This window comes from Miscanthus floridulus, chromosome 7 (assembly GCF_019320115.1).
Source record: "Miscanthus floridulus cultivar M001 chromosome 7, ASM1932011v1, whole genome shotgun sequence".
In the NCBI taxonomy this organism is placed as follows: Eukaryota; Viridiplantae; Streptophyta; class Magnoliopsida; order Poales; family Poaceae; genus Miscanthus; species Miscanthus floridulus.
Genome location: NC_089586.1, coordinates 95,288,837 through 95,309,976, shown reverse-complemented (window position 1 = coordinate 95,309,976; position 21,140 = coordinate 95,288,837). Strand labels below are relative to the sequence as shown.

General features: G+C 44.9%; 1 protein-coding gene across 1 annotated transcript; it reads left to right on the top strand.

Moving 5' to 3' along the window:
* The first annotated feature begins 13,200 nt into the window (after nucleotides 1-13,200).
* On the top strand, nucleotides 13,201-13,512 carry LOC136465886 (uncharacterized). The gene has a single exon (XM_066464450.1). It carries the CDS (start codon nucleotides 13,201-13,203, stop codon nucleotides 13,510-13,512), a length of 312 nt encoding a protein of 103 aa, XP_066320547.1.
* The last annotated feature ends 7,628 nt before the right edge of the window (nucleotides 13,513-21,140 follow it).

The following is a 21,140-nucleotide window of genomic DNA, read 5'->3' as shown; positions in this document are numbered from 1 at the left end:
ACATAAAAGTGATTTGGGGCCTCCCCCTACATCCATGCCTACTATGGGGTGCTTTAAACAAGTGTCACAAGAATATTTGTGATGCATATGATAGAATAAATGAGATATAAGCACTCAACCCTGGCTGGTATAGCATAGGGCGGCACTGCCGGCCTTATAGGGCAGCATTGCCGCTCTGACTATAATAGTCAGGTGACAACCAAATTTTCACAGCAGATAGGATGATTCTAAAGTAATATAAAATCAGAATATGACAAGCTAAAACAGAATCCATAAATACATGTCCATATCTAACACAAATAAAGTCAAATAGGTAGCCTTATTACACAAATAGAGTTTTTAACGACTCTCAAACCTAACAAGATCTGGACATAAAGCGCAGCGCAGCAAAGAAAAGAAATTGATCCCCCTAAACTTCTCCCCCTTTGGCCTCAAGTACCAAAAAGAGAAGAGAAGAAAAAAAGAAAACCAATCACTCATCATCGGAACCACTATCGATGCGGGCGCGTCCGGCGACATGGGTGTGTGAAGTGAAACGTGTTGAACGTTGCGAAGGTGCTGCCCCAGCTGAAGGAGAAGGCCCTGGCTGATCCGTCGAAGGATGCGGCCTCCTGAAGTATGTGCGAAACAAAGCTGCCTGAACCTGTGGATCTGCCTCTGTAGGGTGAATCTCTGCACCAAGGTCCAGCTGCCTTGACGGCTCCTCAAAATGATGCTCCTGTGGATACCCGTAGTACTGACTGAATGCCTCATATGAGTGTCCAAACTGCTAATCATCTGGCTATTCGTCATGGTGCTCCTGTGGCTGATCCTGCTCCTCATCAGAAGAGGAAAGGCGAGGCAAGTTAGGGAACTGAGGTGGTGGCTGCACTAGTGGAAGAGGTGGCAGCCCTGCCATCTCCCTAGCAGTCTTCACTGCTTCCCTGTTTTCTAATCTATCCTCATAAACAGTCTGTGAAGTATACACACAATGACCAAAGATTGCTATCATCCATGCACTCATTTCCCCCCACTTTGACTTTTTCTTTTGTTCCCTAGCCCTGGACGGCTTAGGAATATCTCTATGTGCAGCTCCAGAAGAGTGAAAGTCTACTGCCCCAGTATCTCCATGACCTCCAGAATGAGGGTGCTGAGTAGCTGAACTAAGTCCCCCTAAGCCATCATGTGTCTTTTTGATCTTATAAGCGGTGTGCTCACAATCTTTAGGGAACCACATGCCCGTCACTCTCTCAATCATAAACATGAGATAAGGAGCATAGGGCAAGGACCTCCTCCCATCATCCATGGCATATGCTAGCTCAACCCAGATAAACCTTGTGACATTAAACTTGTCACTAGTGGGAAACCTAGACAACACATTAGTGATGTAACCATTCAAATCTGTTGCGTTGTCCTTGGGGTTAAGAGTGTTCCTAAAGAGATTGTGCATGATGTAATAGAAGCTCTTCAGCTTGGTTTTTGACCAATCAGGAACAGCAAGATCTTGATCCTCCCACATGAAGCTAACTTCCATTGGCTCAAGATGACGTACATTATGAATTCTATCATATCCCCTGTGAATGTGTCCGAAACCAAGAATGCGATAGAAGGTGACAAAATCAATGCGATAATGTTGCCCATCAGTCATCAATTGAAGCTCATCCACTTCCCTGTTCCAATAGTAAGTGGCATGGAATTGTGCAAGAATTTCCTTGTTCCAATCATACCTGAAACTCATGATATCTGTCATCTCAAAGCGGTCACAGGTTTTGATGGCTACAGCAAACTGATAATCATCTCTGTTCTCCAGGTCACCAAAATCAATGTACTGCATCTTGTTGATCTTGCCCTTTGACTTGGATAGAATGGCTATGGCATAAAAATCAAATTGGAAAGCATTCCAAAATCTATAATCAATTCCATTAGATCTGTCAGAGGAGTAAGGATCAATCTCTCTAGCTTCACCTGTCTTTTTTCAACTCATGGAATAATCAATGACTTTATGATTGTCATTGTTTTGGGGAGGATTGAGGTTGAACACATCAGTGTTTTCTCTCATGTAGCTGCTATCAAACTCTAAGATGTGCAAAGGAGAATCAAGCCACACACGAATGGTCCTTCCCATCTTCTGAATTCTTTCTTCTTCAGTAAGGTCTTCATCAAGATTTCTATCACTGGGAATGTAGGATGCCTGTCCCCTGCCTCTTTTGACCTTGTGTTTAGTTGACAACAACTTTCTTTTTCCATGGTCCATCTATGCAATTAAAATGAGACTAGATAAGAAACTGTATATGACAAAATTTAGAAGAGGTTGCAAACAGGGGTTAACAATAGGAGGAAATTTGGAGAATAATCGAATTGAGAGCTTGCTATTTGAATCAGTAGAGGTAGGGCGGCACTGCCGCCCTCAGTAACTCTCACGAATTTTCTCTAAAGTTCCTTCTCTCGGTAACAGATGTTTTCAACTACTTCTATACCTTGTCAAAGATTCAGAATCATAGTCTACCGAAAAGAAAGTGATGCCCTAGCCAAGGATTTGTAAGATTGAATATATCACAAACTAAAACAATATTTAAGGTTTGGATCCAGTCCATTGGGGACTTCCCAAACTGATGAACTAGGCATTGGCTGGTTGAATCAGCCAGGGGCGGCACTGCCGGCCCCCTAGGGTGGCACTGCCGCCCTTGCCCTGTTCACCCGAAAGAGGTAGAACCAAATTGACCACATCCAACCCTTATTCCTTATTCCAATCCCTTTATACTCCATCTAGAAACTGAAATCCCCGACCAGAACCACCACATTGCATAGATAGAGAGAAAACAAGTTAGGGTTAGGGTTTCACCTTGCTTCCAAACATTGGAGTGAGGGGGAAAGAGGAGAGGGCTGCCTTCCACAAGCAGCAACTCCACCAATGTCGCAGCAAGAACTTGGTGGAGGAGTTGGAGCAACAAGCCGGCCAAGGGGGATGGCAATGGATCTCCAAGAGCACTTCTATGGAGGGAGAGGAGAGGAGAGGTGCTCAGGTTCTGGGCAAAACAATGAGGACGGGGTCGGGAGCCTAAAGCATTGGATAGAAGATAAAGAGGCCCATGACCCAGCCAAAATCCACAATAAACCCATGAAGGGTTCATGGGCGGCACTGCCGGCCCTATAGGGCGGCACTACCGCCCTGCCGATTTGGCAGGTATTTGGCTAAAACCTGTTTGACTGTTCTTCATATAGAACATGGACATATATATCTAAGGATTATGACAGTAAGCATTCAACATTACAGACAATGGTCACAACCCTTAGGTGGCCTTTTTGAAAAACATTTTGAAACACAAAATTGAATCTTTTCACAAACTTTTCCTATGTCGCTAGGTTGTCAAACAGAGGTGTGCTATAGTTCCAACCATGTTACGAGAATCAAGTATATTTAGCTCACTATGCAAAGCACAAAACCTTGACTCATCGAGAGGTTTAGTGAAAATATCGGCTAGTTGTTTTTTGGTACAAACATGGTGAATTTCGATATCTCCTTTGATTTCGTGGTCTCTCAAGAAATGATGACGGATGTCTATGTGTTTGGTTCTTGAGTGGCTTACGGGATTGTTTGCTAGTTTAATTGCACTCTCATTGTCACATAGGAGTGGAATTTTGGTAAAGTGACATCCGAAATCTTGTAAAGTTTGTCTCATCCAAAGTAGTTGAGCACAACAAGCACCGGCTGCAACATACTCAGCTTCGGCAGTGGATAAGGCTACACAATTTTGCTTTTTAGAACTCCAAGACACTAGAGATCGTCCAAGGAATTGACATGTCCCCGAAGTGCTTTTTTGATCTACTTTGCAACAGGTGTAATCAGAATCCGAATACCCAAGCAAATCGAACTTGGAGCCCTTGGGATACCATAAACCAAGGTTAGGAGTGTGTACTAAATATCTCAAGATTCTCTTAACGGCCACTAAGTGGCACTCTTTCGGGTTAGCTTGAAATCTAGCACACATGCACACACTAAGCATTATGTCCGGCCTAGATGCACATAAGTAAAGAAGAGAGCCAATCATGGAACGATATACCTTTAAATCCACGACTTTCCCTTCCTCATTGAGATCAAGATGTCCATTGGTTGGCATGGGAGTTTTGATAGGCTTTGCATTCACCATGTCAAACTTCTTTAGCACATCATGGGTGTACTTGGTTTGGCATATAAATGTCCCTTCCTTCAATTGCTTGACTTGAAAACCAAGGAAGAATTTCAGCTCACCCATCATGGACATCTCAAATCTCTTAGTCATGATCCTACTAAACTCTTCACAAAAAGAATTATTAGAACTACCAAATATTATGTCATTGACATATATTTGGCATACAAAGATATCTCCATTAATTTTGTGAGTGAAAAGGGTAGGATCGGCTTTGCCTATGTCAAAGTCTTGTTTGAGCAAGAATTCCTTAAGGCATTCATACCATGCTCTTGGTGCTTGCTTAAGCCCATAGAGTGCCTTTTGGAGTTTGAAGACATGGTTAGGGAACTTGGGATCTTCAAATCCTAGTGGCTGCTCCACATAGACCAACTCTTGTATTGAGCCATTGAGAAATACACTCTTGACATCCATTTGGTACAACTTGAAGTCATGATGGGCAACAAAGGCTAGAAGCATTCAAATTGCTTCAAGTCTTGCCACCGGTGTATATGTTTCCTCAAAGTCCAAGCCCTCTACTTGAGTATAACCTTGTGCCACTAATCTTGCCTTGTTCCTTGTCACCACACCATTCTCATCTTGCTTGTTTCAGAAGACCCACTTGGTGCCTATCACATTTGTGTTGGGTCTTTCCACTAAGGTCCACACTTGATTTCTCTCAAAGTTGTTGAGCTCTTCTTGCATAGCCATAACCCAATCCGAATCTTCAAGTGCTTGATCTACCTTCAAAGGTTCCAAAGAGGAAACAAACGGGTAATATTGACAAAAACTTGCTATATGTGAACGAGTTGTTACTCCCTTTCGAATGCTTCCAAGGATGTTGTCAACAGGGTGATCCCGTTGAATAGTTTGGCGTAACCTTGGATACTCAACATCTTCTTATTCTTTTTCTGAACCTTCAGCTTCTTCTTGTTCAAGTATGGGCTCTAAATTCAGCCCTTCAGGTGATGTAGTTGTTGTAGAGGTAGCAGCAGTTGCTGAAGTAGGGGCAGCACTGCCGCCCTACTGGTTTCCAGCAGGTGTGTGCTGCAATGTTTGATCGAGTACGTCAGCGGAATCTTGTACAACAACATCTTGAGGTTCCTCATGAACTATGGCTTGACTTTCCAGTGGCCTAATGTCGCCAATAGCCATTTGCTTGATTGCTTCACATGGTGGATCCTCCTTTCCTACAACACTTGAATCAACTTGCTCTTCTTGAGAGCCATTAGATTCATCAAATGTCACATCTATTGTGACTTCAACTCTACCAACGGTTTTGTTGAAGACACGATAGGCATGCTCATTTGATCCATAACTAAGAAGAATGCCTTCATCAACTTTAGGTGCGAATTTAGAGGTTTTAGGTCTTTTGTTAAGTGTGAAACACTTGCACCCAAACACTCTAAAGTATGACACCTTTGGTTTGTTACCGGTTAGAAGCTCATATGAAGTCTTTTGTAGTTTCTTGTGTAGATAGAGACGGTTGATGGCATGACAAGCGGTGTTGACGGCTTCACACAAAAAAATATCCGAAGTCTTGTACTCATCTAGCATTGTCCTTGCCATGTCAATGAGTGTTCTATTCTTCCTCTCCACTACACCATTTTGTTGAGGGGTGTAAGGAGCTGAGAACTCATGTTTGATGCCCTCTTCATCAAGAAACTCTTCAACTAAGGTGTTCTTGAACTCGGTCCCATTGTCACTTCTCACTTTCTTGATAGGGAGACTGAATTCTCTTTGTGCTCTTCTCACAAATGTCTTTACTTTCTCTTGTACCTGAGACTTATCAAAGACAAAGAACACCCAAGTGAAACGGGAATAATCATCAACAATAACCAATCCATATTTGTTACCCCCGATACTAATGTAGGCAACCGGTCCAAAGAGATCCATATGAATCAACTGCAAAGGTTGAGTGATGGTCATGATGCTCTTTGGTGGGTGAGGTACACCTACTTGCTTCCCGGCTTGGCATGCGCTGCATATCCTATCTTTCTCAAAGTGAACATTCATTAGTCCAAGGATGTGTTCATTCTTTAAAAGTTTGGCCAAGTTCCTCATCCCAACATGAGCTAGTCGGCGATGCCATAGCCAACCCATGCTAGATTTTGCCACTAGACAAGTCTCAAGCTTTGCTTTACTTTTGTTGAAGTCAACTAGGTAAAGCTTGCCCTTCAAGCGACCCATAAAGACAATAGAGGAATCCTCCCTTTTAAAGACTTCTACACCCTTATCCATAAAGAGACAATTGTACCCTATCTCACATAATTGTGAAATGGACAGTAGATTGTAACTTAACAAATCAACATGTAAAACATTTGAAATTGAATGTTCAAGAGTTATAGCAACTTTACCAAGACCAATCACATCCCCCTTTGAGTTGTCACCAAATACAATGTTCTCATTTGTGTTGGTCATTGGGGAATATGATGAGAACATACTCCTCTCTCCGGTCATATGATTTGTACAGCCGCTATCAAGCACCCAACTTGATCCACCGGAGGAGTATGCCTACAAAACAAGTTTAGTTCCTTGATTTAGGTCCCCAAATGTTCTTAGGGCCTTGCATGTTAGTCACAAGAAACTTAGGAACCCAAATAGAAGTGTTAAGAAAGGTATTTCTTTCTTTGCCAACATATTTGACAATCACTTCTCCTTTGCTATTGTTCTTCAACATGAAACAAGAACTCAAGCTATGTCAAGGTGCATAGGCCTTTGATTGATAAGAGTATCTATTTGGAGTGGCCCATATTGATCCTTTTGGTTTCTGCACCTCATTTTTCACTATGTAGACCTTGCCACTGGCCTTGTCATGAGCAGAAGAAGAATAGGTGGCCTTCCCTTTTCTGTGGGGGGGTGGCACTACCGCCCTTCACAGCGGCACTGCCACCCGTAGGTGGCAGTGCTGCTCGGGGCTGCTTCTGTGCTGCCATCTGTGCAGGCCTCTCTGTACCTATTTGTCCTTTGCTCACGAACTAGACACACTCATACCCTTTTTCAATCTTTCTTCCATTTATTTTTCCTCCTTTGATGTGCCCAAGCCCATCCTTAATGAAAGGATGTCTTCCATTCTTGTATTGTGGCTTCTTTTGTTGATTCTCTTTGCCAACATATTTCTTGTCATCCATGCACTTTTCACTAAGCAAAGCATTGAGCCTAGTGATCTCCTTTTTCATTGCTTACATGTTTGCAAGGTTAGTGGAATAAATATTTAAATCAAGATTATAACATTTACCACAACCTTGGCTAGAGGAGGGAATAGAGGTGTCATTTGTGTTAGAGAGGAGTGGGGTGCTCTCGCATAGAAGATTATATTGCTTCTCAAGTTTGTTGTGCTTTTCAACTAAGACACAATACTTGTCATTGAGTGCAATATTAGCCTTCTTTGTGAGAGCATGTTCTCTTTGTTCTTTGGGCAAGGCCTTGTTCAAAGAGTTCACCTCACTTCTCTCTAACTCACAAGCTTCCTTGCAGCCAATATACAACTTTTTGGTTTCCTCAAGATATTCATCTCTATCAGCTAGCTCAGCTTTGACACTTTCTAATTCCTCCATTAGAGTTATGATGAAGAGCTTGGTTTTAGGATCCAATTTCTTTGTCAACTTAGCATATTTGTCAACATCACTAGTATCATCATCACTAGAATCACTAAGTTCACTACTAGAGATGTCACTAGGAGGTGGAGGAGGTTTGGTTCTTCGTTTTACCTTCTCACCCTTTGCCATAAGAGAAACATGAGTGGAGAGGTGGTCATCATCATCGGACATGTCATTGTTGAAGAGCCTTGGTGTAGAGGATGGCTTTTGAATGGCTATGCTTGCAATCTTCTCATCCTCATCATTTGAGGTCTCTTTGGTTGAATCCCACTAATGCCCGATATGTGCCTCTCCCACTTGCTTGTGCCTTCTCTTGTGCTCAAACTTGACTTCATTGTTGTCCCTCTTGTATTTGTTTTCTTTCTTGTCATAGGGACACTTAGCAATGAAATGCTTCGTGCTTCCACAATTGTAGCAAGTTCTCTTTTTCTTGCTTGGAAATTTTCTTTGCACCACTTTGTATCCATTCTTCTTTAGGCCCTTGTGATATCTCTTTATGAACAATGCCATGTCATCTATCTTCATGAAATCAGCCCCATCATCTTCATCTTCACTTGAGGATGAAGTAGTTTCATCATTTTGTTGATTTTGCTTGATTTGCTTGTGTTGACTTGTTGATGCTTGCTTGCTGCCCTTTTCTTTGTTGGAGAAGCTTCTCTTGCTTGTCTTGTTTGCTTTGAGAGCTACATCCTTGATCTTCATGCCATCGAGCTTTGCTTGCAACTCACCAAGCTTTTTCCTTTCATTTGCTTCTTCTCTTTGCATGTCAAAGGTCAACAATCTACCAAGCACATCATTTGGAGTGAAGTGCTCAAACTTCTTCTTATCTCTAATCAAGGTGACCACGGTCTCATTCCTTGGTGAGTAGGCTTCCAACATAATTTTCACCACTTTGTGATCATCTAGCTCATCACCACCATAGCCTCTAATCTTCCCAACCAAGGTCATCAATCTATCAAACATCTCTTGTGGCCCTTCATCATCAACGATCACAAATCTATTGAGTTTGGCCATCAACAAATCAATCTTTACTTTTCTCACTTTATCAACACCTTCATGTGCAAGATGCAAAGTATCCCAAATTTGCTTTGCAACATCAACATTCATCACTCTATTGTATTCATTTCCATTCAAGGCACTAAGAAGTATGCTAGTGGTTTGGCCATTGAGATGGACAGCTGCTATCTCTTCATTTGTAGGTTCTTCAGGATCTTCCGGTGTCTGAAATCCATTCACAACAATCTCCCAAAGACCGGGGTGAAGACCAATAAGATAAGCTTTCATCAAATGTTTCCACTTGGCAAAGTTAGTTCCATCAAAGTGAGGTAACTTGCCGGCGGGAACATTTATGAAAGACTTGCGATCATGGTTAGTCAAATAAGAATAATTAAAGGATACGGCTGCATATTTCTTCTTGTTGCTACTGCTGCCCTTATCCTTTATTTCCTTCTTCTTTTCACCCTTGGAGGCATGGTAGGAGGCATCATCATCACCATCGTCCAAGCTACTTGATAGCTCACTTGATGATGCATCATGTGCCTTCTTTCCCTCCTTCTTTGCTCTCGCTGCCCTTCTCTTGATTCTTTCTTGTCTCTTGATTCTTCTAACTTCTTTTCTTTTCTTTTTCTCTTCTAATCTTTTCTCTTCAATCTTCTTCTCTCTTCTTGATCTTCTTTCTCGCTTCATCTCCCCATCGGTGGTCTTGACGGGAGGAAGAGAGGTGGAGCTTGCCATCGATGCTGAGAGTTCACCGCTACTGCCATCCTCTATGACGACGGTAGCTGCTCTCTCATCAACACGACCGCCTCTAGAACCTTCTACTCCTTCCATACTTCATGCGGTGAAGCGTATGTGAAGTAACCGGCTTTGATACCACTTGTAGGATCTCCTAGAAGGATATGAAGCCTAGAGGGGGGGGGTAAATAGGCCTGTAAAAATTTAACTTCAAACGTAATCAGACCAGAGGGCGGCACTGCCGCTCTCTATAGGGCGGCACTAACGCCCTTCAAAAATTGCTCAGTTTACGATGAGATTTTGCAGATATAAACTAGATGTCCTGAGCTACTCAATATTGTAGAATCAAGATAAAGTCCAGCTCGAAGACTAGATACCACAGAAATAACTTTCTAGCTCAAATCAAATCCTCAAACCCTAACAATGTCTATGCAAGTGTATATGAAAGATAACAGCACACGATAGACAAGGATTTACTCCATTGTTCAGCTCGCCACCAAGGCTTGCCTACCTCCACATTGTTGAGGTTAGCCACAAAGGCAAGGAGCTTAGCAACTCCCCCTTGTTCTCAAATCAAGAAATCAAATCCTTGAAGAGAGGGGTGACTTCTTAGCTGCACGAGTTGCTTACAAACCTCCTTAGGCTGCCACACGAAGGAGGCAAGCTCAAGGGCGACGCCTAGCCGGCTAGGAGCAAGCTCCAAGAGTAACAAACCCTAGAACCACTGGCCAAATGTGAACCAAATGTCCTTAGACTTTGGGAAGTAGTAGATCCACTCTCTACAAGTGTTTTGCTGCCTTTCTCTCAAGTTTTGCTGGTTGGAATCGAGGATTAGCTTGGAGGGTGAAGGAGCAACAATGGAGAGTAAGAGAGGGAGAGCTTGGTCTGTCTGTAACGGTTAGAATCCAAGGTTGACAAAGGGGTATGGCAGTGGTTGTGTTGTGACCGTTCAGACCAGTATTTATAATCCAGAAAATACTTAAGCGTTAAATGGCGGCACTGCCGGCCTTAATGGGCGGCACTGCCGCCCTAGCCAGGACACTCTGTTGTGGATGGAATTTTGGCTGGTGTCTTGGCTAGATGTAAAGATGTCAATATTGAAATATGAGCATTTGATTCAACAGATGACTGACTGTTCTAGAATCCCCCTTAATAGTACGGCTTTTCCTAAACTCAATATTCAAAATGTAAATGAATGAAACCTCCAAGAGCTGGAATAGCCATCATTAGAATTGGGGTACCTCCATGATCTGTATTACATTCTCTTTTCATGATTCCCTGCTTGTCATCTCAATAAATCTCATTAGTCCTTAAATTAAGCGGTCATCAACACCAAAACCCACAATGGGGCTTGATTGCACTTTCACTCTTGCCGACCATACCGCTGACCAGTGCTCGCAAACTGTCAACATGCTGCTGATCGGCCAGCATCCCGAAGAATCCCTTCGCACCATCCTAGAAGGAAATCCAGACCCTGGTGATTATCGTCGAGACTGCCACCATCCAATCTCCTTTTCCACCCTTTCGTGGAGGCGTGATCTTCAACGTCAGCGTCGACAGCCCTTCATGGGATGGAGAGAACGATGAGGACCACGCAGCACGCGTCAATAGAAACATCAACCGTGCGCAACGATGAGCGAATTAGTCCGCTATTGTGCTCATCGAAGCCGCTCACAATGGGGAACTGCTCGACTCGCAAGGTCGACCTCGCCCTCTCTGCCACAACCTCGACGACGAATTCATCCACGTCGATGGCCACGGAGTCTACAAGACCCCAAGCACCAACTTGGCCATGGCTGCCAATGAGCTTGCTCGACTCGAGCAAATGCTAGCGGTCACTAAGGTTGCTGCGATGCTCAAAGCTGCGCACTACCAGGTCAACGAGATTCGCCAAGATCAAGGACCCTCCTGCTTGACAAACTCAAATCACCGATCTGCCGCGCCAAGATCCAATCACCACCATGGCCAAAGCCACTTCGCCGACCAACAACGCGATGGTGGACAATTCCTCTAGGGCAGAGCTAGGGGGAACATTGTCAACAACCCTCCTCAGCACATCAATGCCACAGCTAACTAGGAAGTTGAACAAGACATCTGAGCACACATCAACAACCTCTGAGATGCATGACGCCATATCGATGGGCGCCGTTTCTCCTAGCATGAAGAGGAAGTACACCGGCGTTCGGAGTATGAGCGAGAATTTGGCAACCCGGATGCGGCCCTACAGCCACTCAATGCTGGCAACACCATCAACCCCAACGGTGATGATCCTGAGGGACCTCGAGCTTTTACCCGAGCACTCCAAACACTCTAGTGGCCCCATGGTTTCAAAATCACCAGGGTCGAGCCCTACAAGGGGCGGATGAACCCACATAGTGGCTACAAGCTTACGCCACCGCTGTACGCGCCACCGGGGGAGATATCATCGTCATGGCAAACTATCTTCCCATCATGCTCACATTGACTGTGATGAACTGGCTCACGAGCCTTGCCCTAGATTCCATCGAAGCCTGGGAACAACTGAAGAAAGTTTTCACCGACAACTACATGGTTACGTGCACTCGGCTAGGCACCAAGCATGATCTTAATCGCATTTATCAGAGTTCATCCGAGCTCCTCCGTAGTTACATCAGACGTTTTTTTGAGATGCGAAATTCTATTCCCAACATCATGGAAGTAGAAGTCATCTCTGCTTTCGTCTGAGGACTCCATCACCGTGACCTTCGCTCCAAATTCAATCGCAAGCCGCCGAAGGGGATTGGTGAGATGATCACCACCGTCGATCAGTATGTTGACGCCGAAGAAGTTAAAGTCCACCACAACGAGGATATGGGCACTCACCACCCTGCTAGCCACAACAATGATCACCCTGATGAAAGATGGCACAGCGACCGCCATTACGATGATCGCGACCACCATTAGGACAGTGGTCGTGGTTGACCAGAAGGGTCCAAAGCCGGCCAGTACCGACATCGCTGACCATACAACATCGTGGCCACTGTTGATGAACCCCATGCTAAGCAAAACTATGATGAGCAATACAAGAAGATCCTTGAAGGCCCATGCCCCCTCCACAAGAACAGCAAGCACAAGATGAAGGACTGCCTTGGCTTGGCCAAAGAATTCTAGACTAAGAAAAAGGACAACGACAACGACAATGGTGCCAGAGGTCACCGACCACCTGGGGACAACAACAATGCCTTCCAAAATCATGACAAAGTGGTCGCTACTATCTTCGGGGGCCTAGCCGCCTCTGAGAATAGAAGAGATTGCAAGTTCACCGCTCGCTGGGTGCTCGCCGTCAACACAAGCGACACCATCGCTGACCCTAGATACCACCCCTGGTCTGAGGTCCCAATCACTTTCAGAAGGGCTGACTAGTGGGTGGACATCCCTTACATAGGGTGATTCCCCCTCGTCCTCGATGCAACCATCGAGAAGGTACTCTTCAGAAAGGTACTCGTTGATGGTAGAAGTGCCTTGAACTTGCTCTTCACCGGAGCCCTAAAGGAGTTGGGCCTCAGAATAAAAGACCTCACTCCCTCTAACTCCTCCTTCTAGGGGTGGTACCTGGCAGGGCGTCCCAACCTCTTGGAGAGATCACCCTCCCATTATAATTCGGCACGGCGAGCAATTTCTGTGTCGAGCACATCAACTTCTACGTCGCCGACTTCAACACCGCCTACCATGCCATACTTGGTCGGCTAGCTCTGGCCCAGTTCATGGCCATACCGCACTACGCCTATCTAGTGTTGAAGATGCCTGTGCCTACCGAAGTCCTGGCCTTGCGGGCCAACCTCTCCTTTGCCTACGCCTATGAGATAATGAGTCTCTCTCTCACCGAAGCCACTGACCTCTCCATCCAAGCCAGCAAGGTCACCGATGTCAAGATGGTGCCCGCCGATGACCAGGAGATCCTAGTGCCGGAGCCTCCCCGTGCCTCCACCAAATCCAAGGAAATGAAGGACATCGACCTCAGCCTCGATGACCCCACCAAGATCGCCAAGATTGGGGCTCACCTCGACCCCAAATAGGAAAGCGTGCTCATCTCCTTCCTACGTGCCCACACTGACATGTTTGCTTGGAAACTGATAGACATGCCAGGGGTACCACGGGAGAAGATCGAGCACTCCTTGAATGTTTCGCCGAATGCCAAGCTGATCATGCAGAAGCTCCGCTGATTCACGCTAGACAAGAAGGAGGTTATTAGGGTAGAAATAAAATGGTTCCTAGCAGCTAGATTTATCAAAGAAGTGTATCATCCTGAGTGGTTAGCAAACCCTGATCTCGTTCAAAAGAATAATAAAGAATGGAGAATGTGCGTTGATTACACTAATCTCAACAAACACTGCCCTAAAGATCCTTTCGGTCTGCCTTGGATAGATGAGGTTGTAGACTCCACCACCGACTACGAGCTCCTCTCCTTTCTCGACTGTTACTCTGGCTATCACCAAATATCCCTCAAAGAGGATGACTAGATCAAGACGTCGTTCATCACGCCTTTCGATGCATATTGCTATACCCCCATGTCCTTCGGACTCAAAAACGCTGGGGCAACTTACCAGAGAGCCATATAGACATGCCTCGACCAATAGATAGGCCACAACATCGAGGCTTACATCGATGACGTAGTCGTCAAGTCCAAAACTGCCGACAATCTCATCGCCGACCTCGAAGAAACATTCGCTAACCTAAAAAATACCGATGGAAGTTGAACCCTTCAAAGTGCATCTTTGGAGTTCCATACGGCATTCTCCTAGGCTACATCGTCAGCGCTCGTGGCGTTGAATCCAACCCTAACAAGGTCTCCACCATCACCAACATGAAATGGCCAACCAGCATAAAGTATATCCAGAAGCTCACAGGGTGCATGGCTGCTCTGAACCGTTTTATATCATGCCTCGGCGAAAAGGGACTCCCGTTCTTCAAACTACTTAAGGCCTCCGAGCATTTCTCCTAGTCGGAGGAGGCCAACACGGCCTTCGAGCAGCTCAAGTCATTCCTGATGAAGCCTTCGATCATGACAGCGCCTCAAGCCGATGAAACCTTGCTGATCTACATCGCCACTACCTCTCGCGTCATTAGCTCTGCTATCATCGTCGAACGTGAGGAAGCCAGACACGCCTACAAGGTGCAACTCCTAGTCTACTTCATCAGCGAAGTTCTTAACGAGTCCAAAACTCGTTACCCTCAGGTCTAGAAGCTATTATACGCCATCCTGGTCACGTCGCGCAAGCTCCGCCATTACTTCGAGTACTACAAGATCATCGTGGTCACCGAGTTCCCTCTAGGGGACATTCTCTATAAAAAAGAGGCCAATGTCTGCATCATCAAGTGGGTAGTGGAGCTCGACACCTATTCCATAGAATTCAGGGGCAGGCAAACTATTAAGTCGCAGGCATGAGCTGATTTCGTCGCTGAGTGGACCGAGATTCAAGAGCCCATTCCCGCTGCTTGCCCCGAGCACTGGGTGATGTTTTTTGATGGCGCCCTGAGCATCAATGATGCTAGTGCCGGCATTCTGTTCCTTACTCTGACTAAGGACAAGCTCTGATACGTCCTCCGAATTCATTTTCTAGCGTCCAACAATGCCGCGAACTATGAAGCATGTCTACACGGACTTTGAATAGCTATTGAGCTTGGCGTCAAATGTCTCATGGTATACGGAGATTCCGCGCTGGTCATCAACCAAGTCAACAAAGATTAGTCCTATTCCAGTGACAAGATAGATGCATACTGCGCCGAGATCAGGAAACTCAAAGGAAAATTCTATGGCTTCGAGTACCACCACGTGGTATGAGATCACAATCAGCTCGCTGACCACCTATCTAAGATAGACTCCTCTCGTGTTGTGGTTCCACCTAGGGTCTTCGTTCAAGACCTCTTTACACCGTCAATCAAAGAAGAAAAGGAAACTCAAGAAGTTCCCCCCGCCGAGCAGCTGGTACTTATAGTACCTTCACCGATTGAAGATTGGAGGGAATAGTTCATCAAGTACCTTACCAGCACCGACGTACCCACCAACAAGATGAAAAACTGAATGACTCATCTATTGCAGTAAGCACTATGTGCTGGCCGATGGGAAATTGATGAGGATTAGTGCCAAGGAAGGGATACTGCATAAATGCTTCACCCAAGCATAGGGAGTGAAATTACTTCTTGAAATTCACTCTGGCTCTTGTGGCAATCACGCGGCCTCTAGAAGCCTGGTCGGCAAAGCTTTCTGAGCTGGTTTTTACTAGCCCATGGCCATCTCTGATGCTGAAGACCTCGTCCGACATTGTGAAGGATGTTAGTTTTTTGCCAAACAAATACATGTGCCGGCGTAGGAACTTCAGACCATCCTAGCTTCTTGGCCTTTCACATGCTGGGGACTGGACATGATTAGACCTTTCAAGCTCGCGCCAGGTGGTTTTCAGTATGTCTATGTTGCCATCAACAAGTTCTCCAAATGGATTGAGTACAAACCACTTGTTTCGGCTACCGCAAATAAGGTAGTTGAGCTCTTCGAGGATATCATCCATAGATTTGGCCTACCGAACACCATCATCACCGACCTTGGATCTACATTCACCGGTCACCACTTTTGGGATTTCTGCGAAGACCGATGCATCTTTGTCAAGTATGTCTCTGTCGCCCATCCTAGAGCCAATGGCTAGGTGGAATGGGCAACCGGCATGATCCTCGATGCCCTCAAAAAGAGACTATACTAGAAAGAGGAAAAGCATCTGGGCAGATGGATCAAAGAACTTCTAGCTGTGATCTAGGGGCTGCGCACTTAGGCTAGTCACAACACCAGCCTATCTCCATATTTTTTGGTCTACGGTTTAGAAGTTGTACTTCCTGCGAACATTGCCTTCCGAGCACCTAGGGTCAAGTACTATAATGAAGAGCAAGCCATAGATGCTCGGACAGAGGATGTCAACAAAGCTGAGGAGGAACGCCTGATCACTTGCATCTGCACGACCAAATACCTAGAGGGCCTGCGTAGATACTACAATCGCAATATCAAAGGTCGTTCATTTGCGGTCGGCAACCTTGTTCTCCACCGAAAGTAAAAGGTCGATGGAATGCACAAGCTCTCCTCCCCTTGGGAGGGACCTTACATGGTCAAGGAGGTTACCCGACCAGGGTCTTACCGGCTATGTGCATGGAGGGAGTCGATATCCCCAATTCATGGCACATCGAGCACCTTATACATTTCTATCCTTGAAACGCTCCAGATATGTACTCTATACTCCATAATGCATAAAAGTGTTTGTCTCCATAATTTGTCTCCACTATTTGTCCACTTTGGTTTAATCTCCATTTACGATTACTAGCTCCAAGCTACTCCTCCATGAACTCCAACAACTATGCGTGATCTCCATAAACGTTTCACCTAGCTTCTCCATACTAAAATATCTCTAAGATATTTCACCAACCACCGAGCAGCAAACGTTCTACTTTGTGTCCCTTGGAGAAAACCCTATCCCCGATCTCTCCCCACATGTGCCATGAGCTCCAGCACTCTAAGTTATGGGTGGTTGGCAGTGGTTCCTCGGTCACATCTATTCCTCCAACACGTGCATGGGCTCCAGCGCTCAACGTTACAGAATACAGGCTAGCCAAGGCCAAGTGCTCGGAACTGAACTAACTACTTGGACACTACTTATACCATGTATAACTGCGTTCGGTTTAACAACACTTCATTTTTAACCACACACGATAGCAAGTCACCTAAGCATGCATATGATGTCTACTTGCAACATTTATACAATAATACAAATGTTCATTCAGACCTCGGTGCATTTAACTCCTTTGTCAAGTTATTACATACAGGTTTCTCCTTGCTAAGGCTATGGGGCCTGGCCATCGCTGTCTATCTCGCCGAACAGATCAACGTCGTCAACCAGCCTCTTCACCATGTCCTCCACCTCATCTTTTTGTTGCTCCTCCTTCATCATGCTCGTCTCTCTGGCAAATCTGGCCCCTAACGCTTGAAGGTTGATCGCCGGGTAGTGGGACCAGACCACTACCAGGGCGTGAGTCACGACGGAGACTACGGTGTCTCGGTTGAAGCTTTTAAAGTTTTTCCACATTGCTTTGCACCTATCAATGATGGCGTTTGGATGTGGTGGCTATGGCAGAACCGACCAATTCATATATTCTTAAGTAAGAAAATCACCTGTCGACGCAGATAAATTAACATACTTAAGTCCATACAAACCCGGTAGTCCGTGAAATCACGAAGGATTTCAAACCAACCAATATACAAGCCAAGATCGTACAAGTTTAGCAGCCACCATTCAAGTGTTACATAAGTTTGCAACATCATTTTGAATACATCGGAGTTTAGAACATAGAGTTATTACAAACCAAGTTCATCATAAGTAGCGGAAGCAAATAGTTTTCATACCACACACGCACACTTAGTTCAGATACAATGCCATCACATGATCAAGTCCCACAAAAGCAGTAGATAAGACGTAAGGATTGACCATGCCCTTGGTCCTAGTTGTCGCCCATCGCTGGGTAGAGACAGTGGATGCAGTAACCATAGTACATCTGACCATCTGCAACAATAATGGGAACAAAGCCCTGAGTACAAGAATGTACTCAGCCAGACTTACCCGACTTAAACAGAAATAAAGTGACACCAAGGAGTATGCAAGGCTTTCTTTTAGTAGCTAGCTTGACTCATTTGCGAAAAGCATAAGTTAGCATGAATAAACCATTTTAAGTACTTTTTGCATCATCTTTGTTATAACCTGTTAATCTAGGTAAGCACCTATGCTAGTGCAATCACTTGATTAACCATTAACATCCAAGTTACCACCTCAGGTTTAGCATTTCCAACGTAATCCACATAACCATCCATGTTCCATCATCATTACTATGATGCCGTAGCTTGAGTCAAGTGCTCACTATCCAGGAGCAATGGCGATTCGAATCGATTACTAACCAGCTGGCGATTTATTCCCCACACAAACCATGCTTCCCCCGTTAGGGTCGCTTAGATCACCAATGACACTATTCTGGTAAAGTCGCAGGACAAACAGGGACCGCAATACCTAGGGATCGTCTGACTGCTAGGAATCAGGATGCAACTACCCTTGGGCTCACTCTTTGCGCCCCTGTCATCCCCCATCTAGCTCCAATACATGCGCCCATTAGGTCGATCCCAGCCCAAATAGTGCCACTAGCTTCGCGGTCGGAACGACTTATCTGGCCAGCTAAATGTGAGGCATGCGTTCAACATGACAAGAGGGACGAGTAATGATCGGTCCTTAATAGACACAGTCTAAAACTATGAGCACCCTAGAACCCTGTCTAGTTGCCCACTATACATTCCGCCTGATCTCCATTTATCCCTCAACACTTGGTTATTTCCATTATAGTATCCATAGCCAAGTATCTAGGTAACCAAGTATAATTGCCGATGATCAGAAATCACCGACTGCTACCGGTCTAAGCAGGGCTAAGCATTTAACTCGGTCCTAGACCAAGTAGGGTAAGATATATTAAGATAGACAAGGATATAATATATGCATCAACGATTTCACTCAACTCCTATAACTTAATGCAACAATATACATATAACTTATATAAAGTAATTGCTTTATAAAGTAGGAGACTTAGGATGCTCTAGGGCTTGCCTCTTTCGAACGAGCTAGGCTAGTTGTCCACGCACTCAGGAAGTTCCTCTCCTGGCTACTAGGCCTCGGGCATCTCCTGTGCTTGGATCTCCTATGGGTCGACCTCGACCTGCTCCTTGGGCACTGCTACTAGAAGCTCCTCCTGCGATCCTATATGATGCGTATGTATATGTGACTATGAGAAAATGTGCATGGGATGGAATGAGGTATGATGAGCATGAATGCTTGCATGTAGATGAACAATTTCATTTCTATTTTACCGAGTAGGTGCAAATCTCCTCTCTGGTAAAATAAAGCAGATAACAAACAAGACATGCATACATATCTCACATCACTAATATGTTAATCATACCAATAGGGTATTTAGTGCATCAAGTATACACCAAAGCAACACAATTTACTAAACATGCCTTAATGAAATCTTCATTAAACAACAATTTAAACAAGGCTATAACAGCAATATATATTTTCTGAACTCATAAAATCTGAGAAAATTACAGTAACCTCCTTAGATCTACTGGAGTCTATCATAAAATTTTCACCTTCAATTGGTTAAGTATTTTAGCCTATACCAAAAACCCGAGGGCAGAGTCCGGTCGTTACATAGTAAGGTTCTAGAGAGTGTTTTCGCGACTGGACGTGTTCGGTCAGTACTGACCGAACGTAGGCCAGAGTCCAGTCATTACACAGAGAGGTTCTAGAGAGTGAAATCATTGACCGGATGCGTCCGGTCAGTGTTGATCGAACATGTGTCAGAGTTCGGTTAGAGTTGTTGAGTTGACGTCATGTAGCCATTGGCTACTGACCGGACGCGTCTGATCATCACTTAATAGGCTGTTTTGAACCTCAATGGGTATGTTCGGTTGTGGGGGGTATTTATACTTCTCCTACTCCTCCAACATACTCGTCTTGCTCATTTGATCAGCTAAAGAACACCTTTGAGTCCAAGGGAGAGCAAGTGCCTAGTGAGGAAGTTGTGATTTGATAATCTCAAGATTAAGGACCTCATTAGAGCTTTGAGAGTAGCAAGTGTGCATCCACTCATCTCATTAGGCTTGGTTGGGTCAAGTGAGAGTTCGTGCTTGTTACTCCTGGTGATTGGCATCACCTAGACGATTTGGTGGTGATTTGGAGTGTGGTGATCATCCGATGGAGCTTGTGGATGACCCGACTCAACTTGTGAGCGGTTGTGGGCGATTCACTGAGCCGAAGTGGCAAAGAATTAGATCATAGAGAGCACTTGATCCTTGCACGGATCAAGGGGGAGCCACACGCTTGCGTGGGTGCTCCAACGAGGACTAGTGGGGAGTGCCGACTCTTTGATACCTCGACAAAACGTCGCCGTGTTCCTTTCCTTTCTTTACTTTGTGCATTTACTTAGAGCAATTCATTTCTTGTCATTTACATTCATAGAATTGACTTGCTAGTATAGGATTGGAACTAGGTTGCTAAACTCTTTTGTGTCGTAGAACAATAGTACATACTTTTAGGCACTAGGGGTGAAGGGGACTTTGCTTAGGACTTAATTATTGCAAGAATTTTTAGAGAAGTCCAATTCATCCCCCCTCTTGGGCATCTTGATCCTTTTAATTGGTATCAGAGCCGAGTGCTCTTAGAATTAGGCTTAACCGCCTAGAGCAAGATGTCCCATGGAGATGGCCCCCCTCCATTCTTTGAAGGAGATGATTTTCCTTATTGGAAAATTAATATGGAGGCATATCTAGAGGCTTTAAATGTTGGAGTGCTTAGAGCCGCCGCACAAGGATTCCCAAAACCTAAGGATCCTACAAACCTTGTTGGTGATGAGATTCACTATGAGAAGTGGAATGCAAAGGCAAAAAACACCCTCTTTAGAGGTCTTTGCAAGGACATGTTTAACTGTGTCTGGAACCACAAGGACGGCCATGCACTATGGTCGAACATTTGTGCGCTCCATGAGGGAACCAAGAGTGAGCATGAGGAACGCTATCATCTTGTTATGAGAAATCTAAATTCATTTGAAATGCTTCCTAATGAAAGTGCTA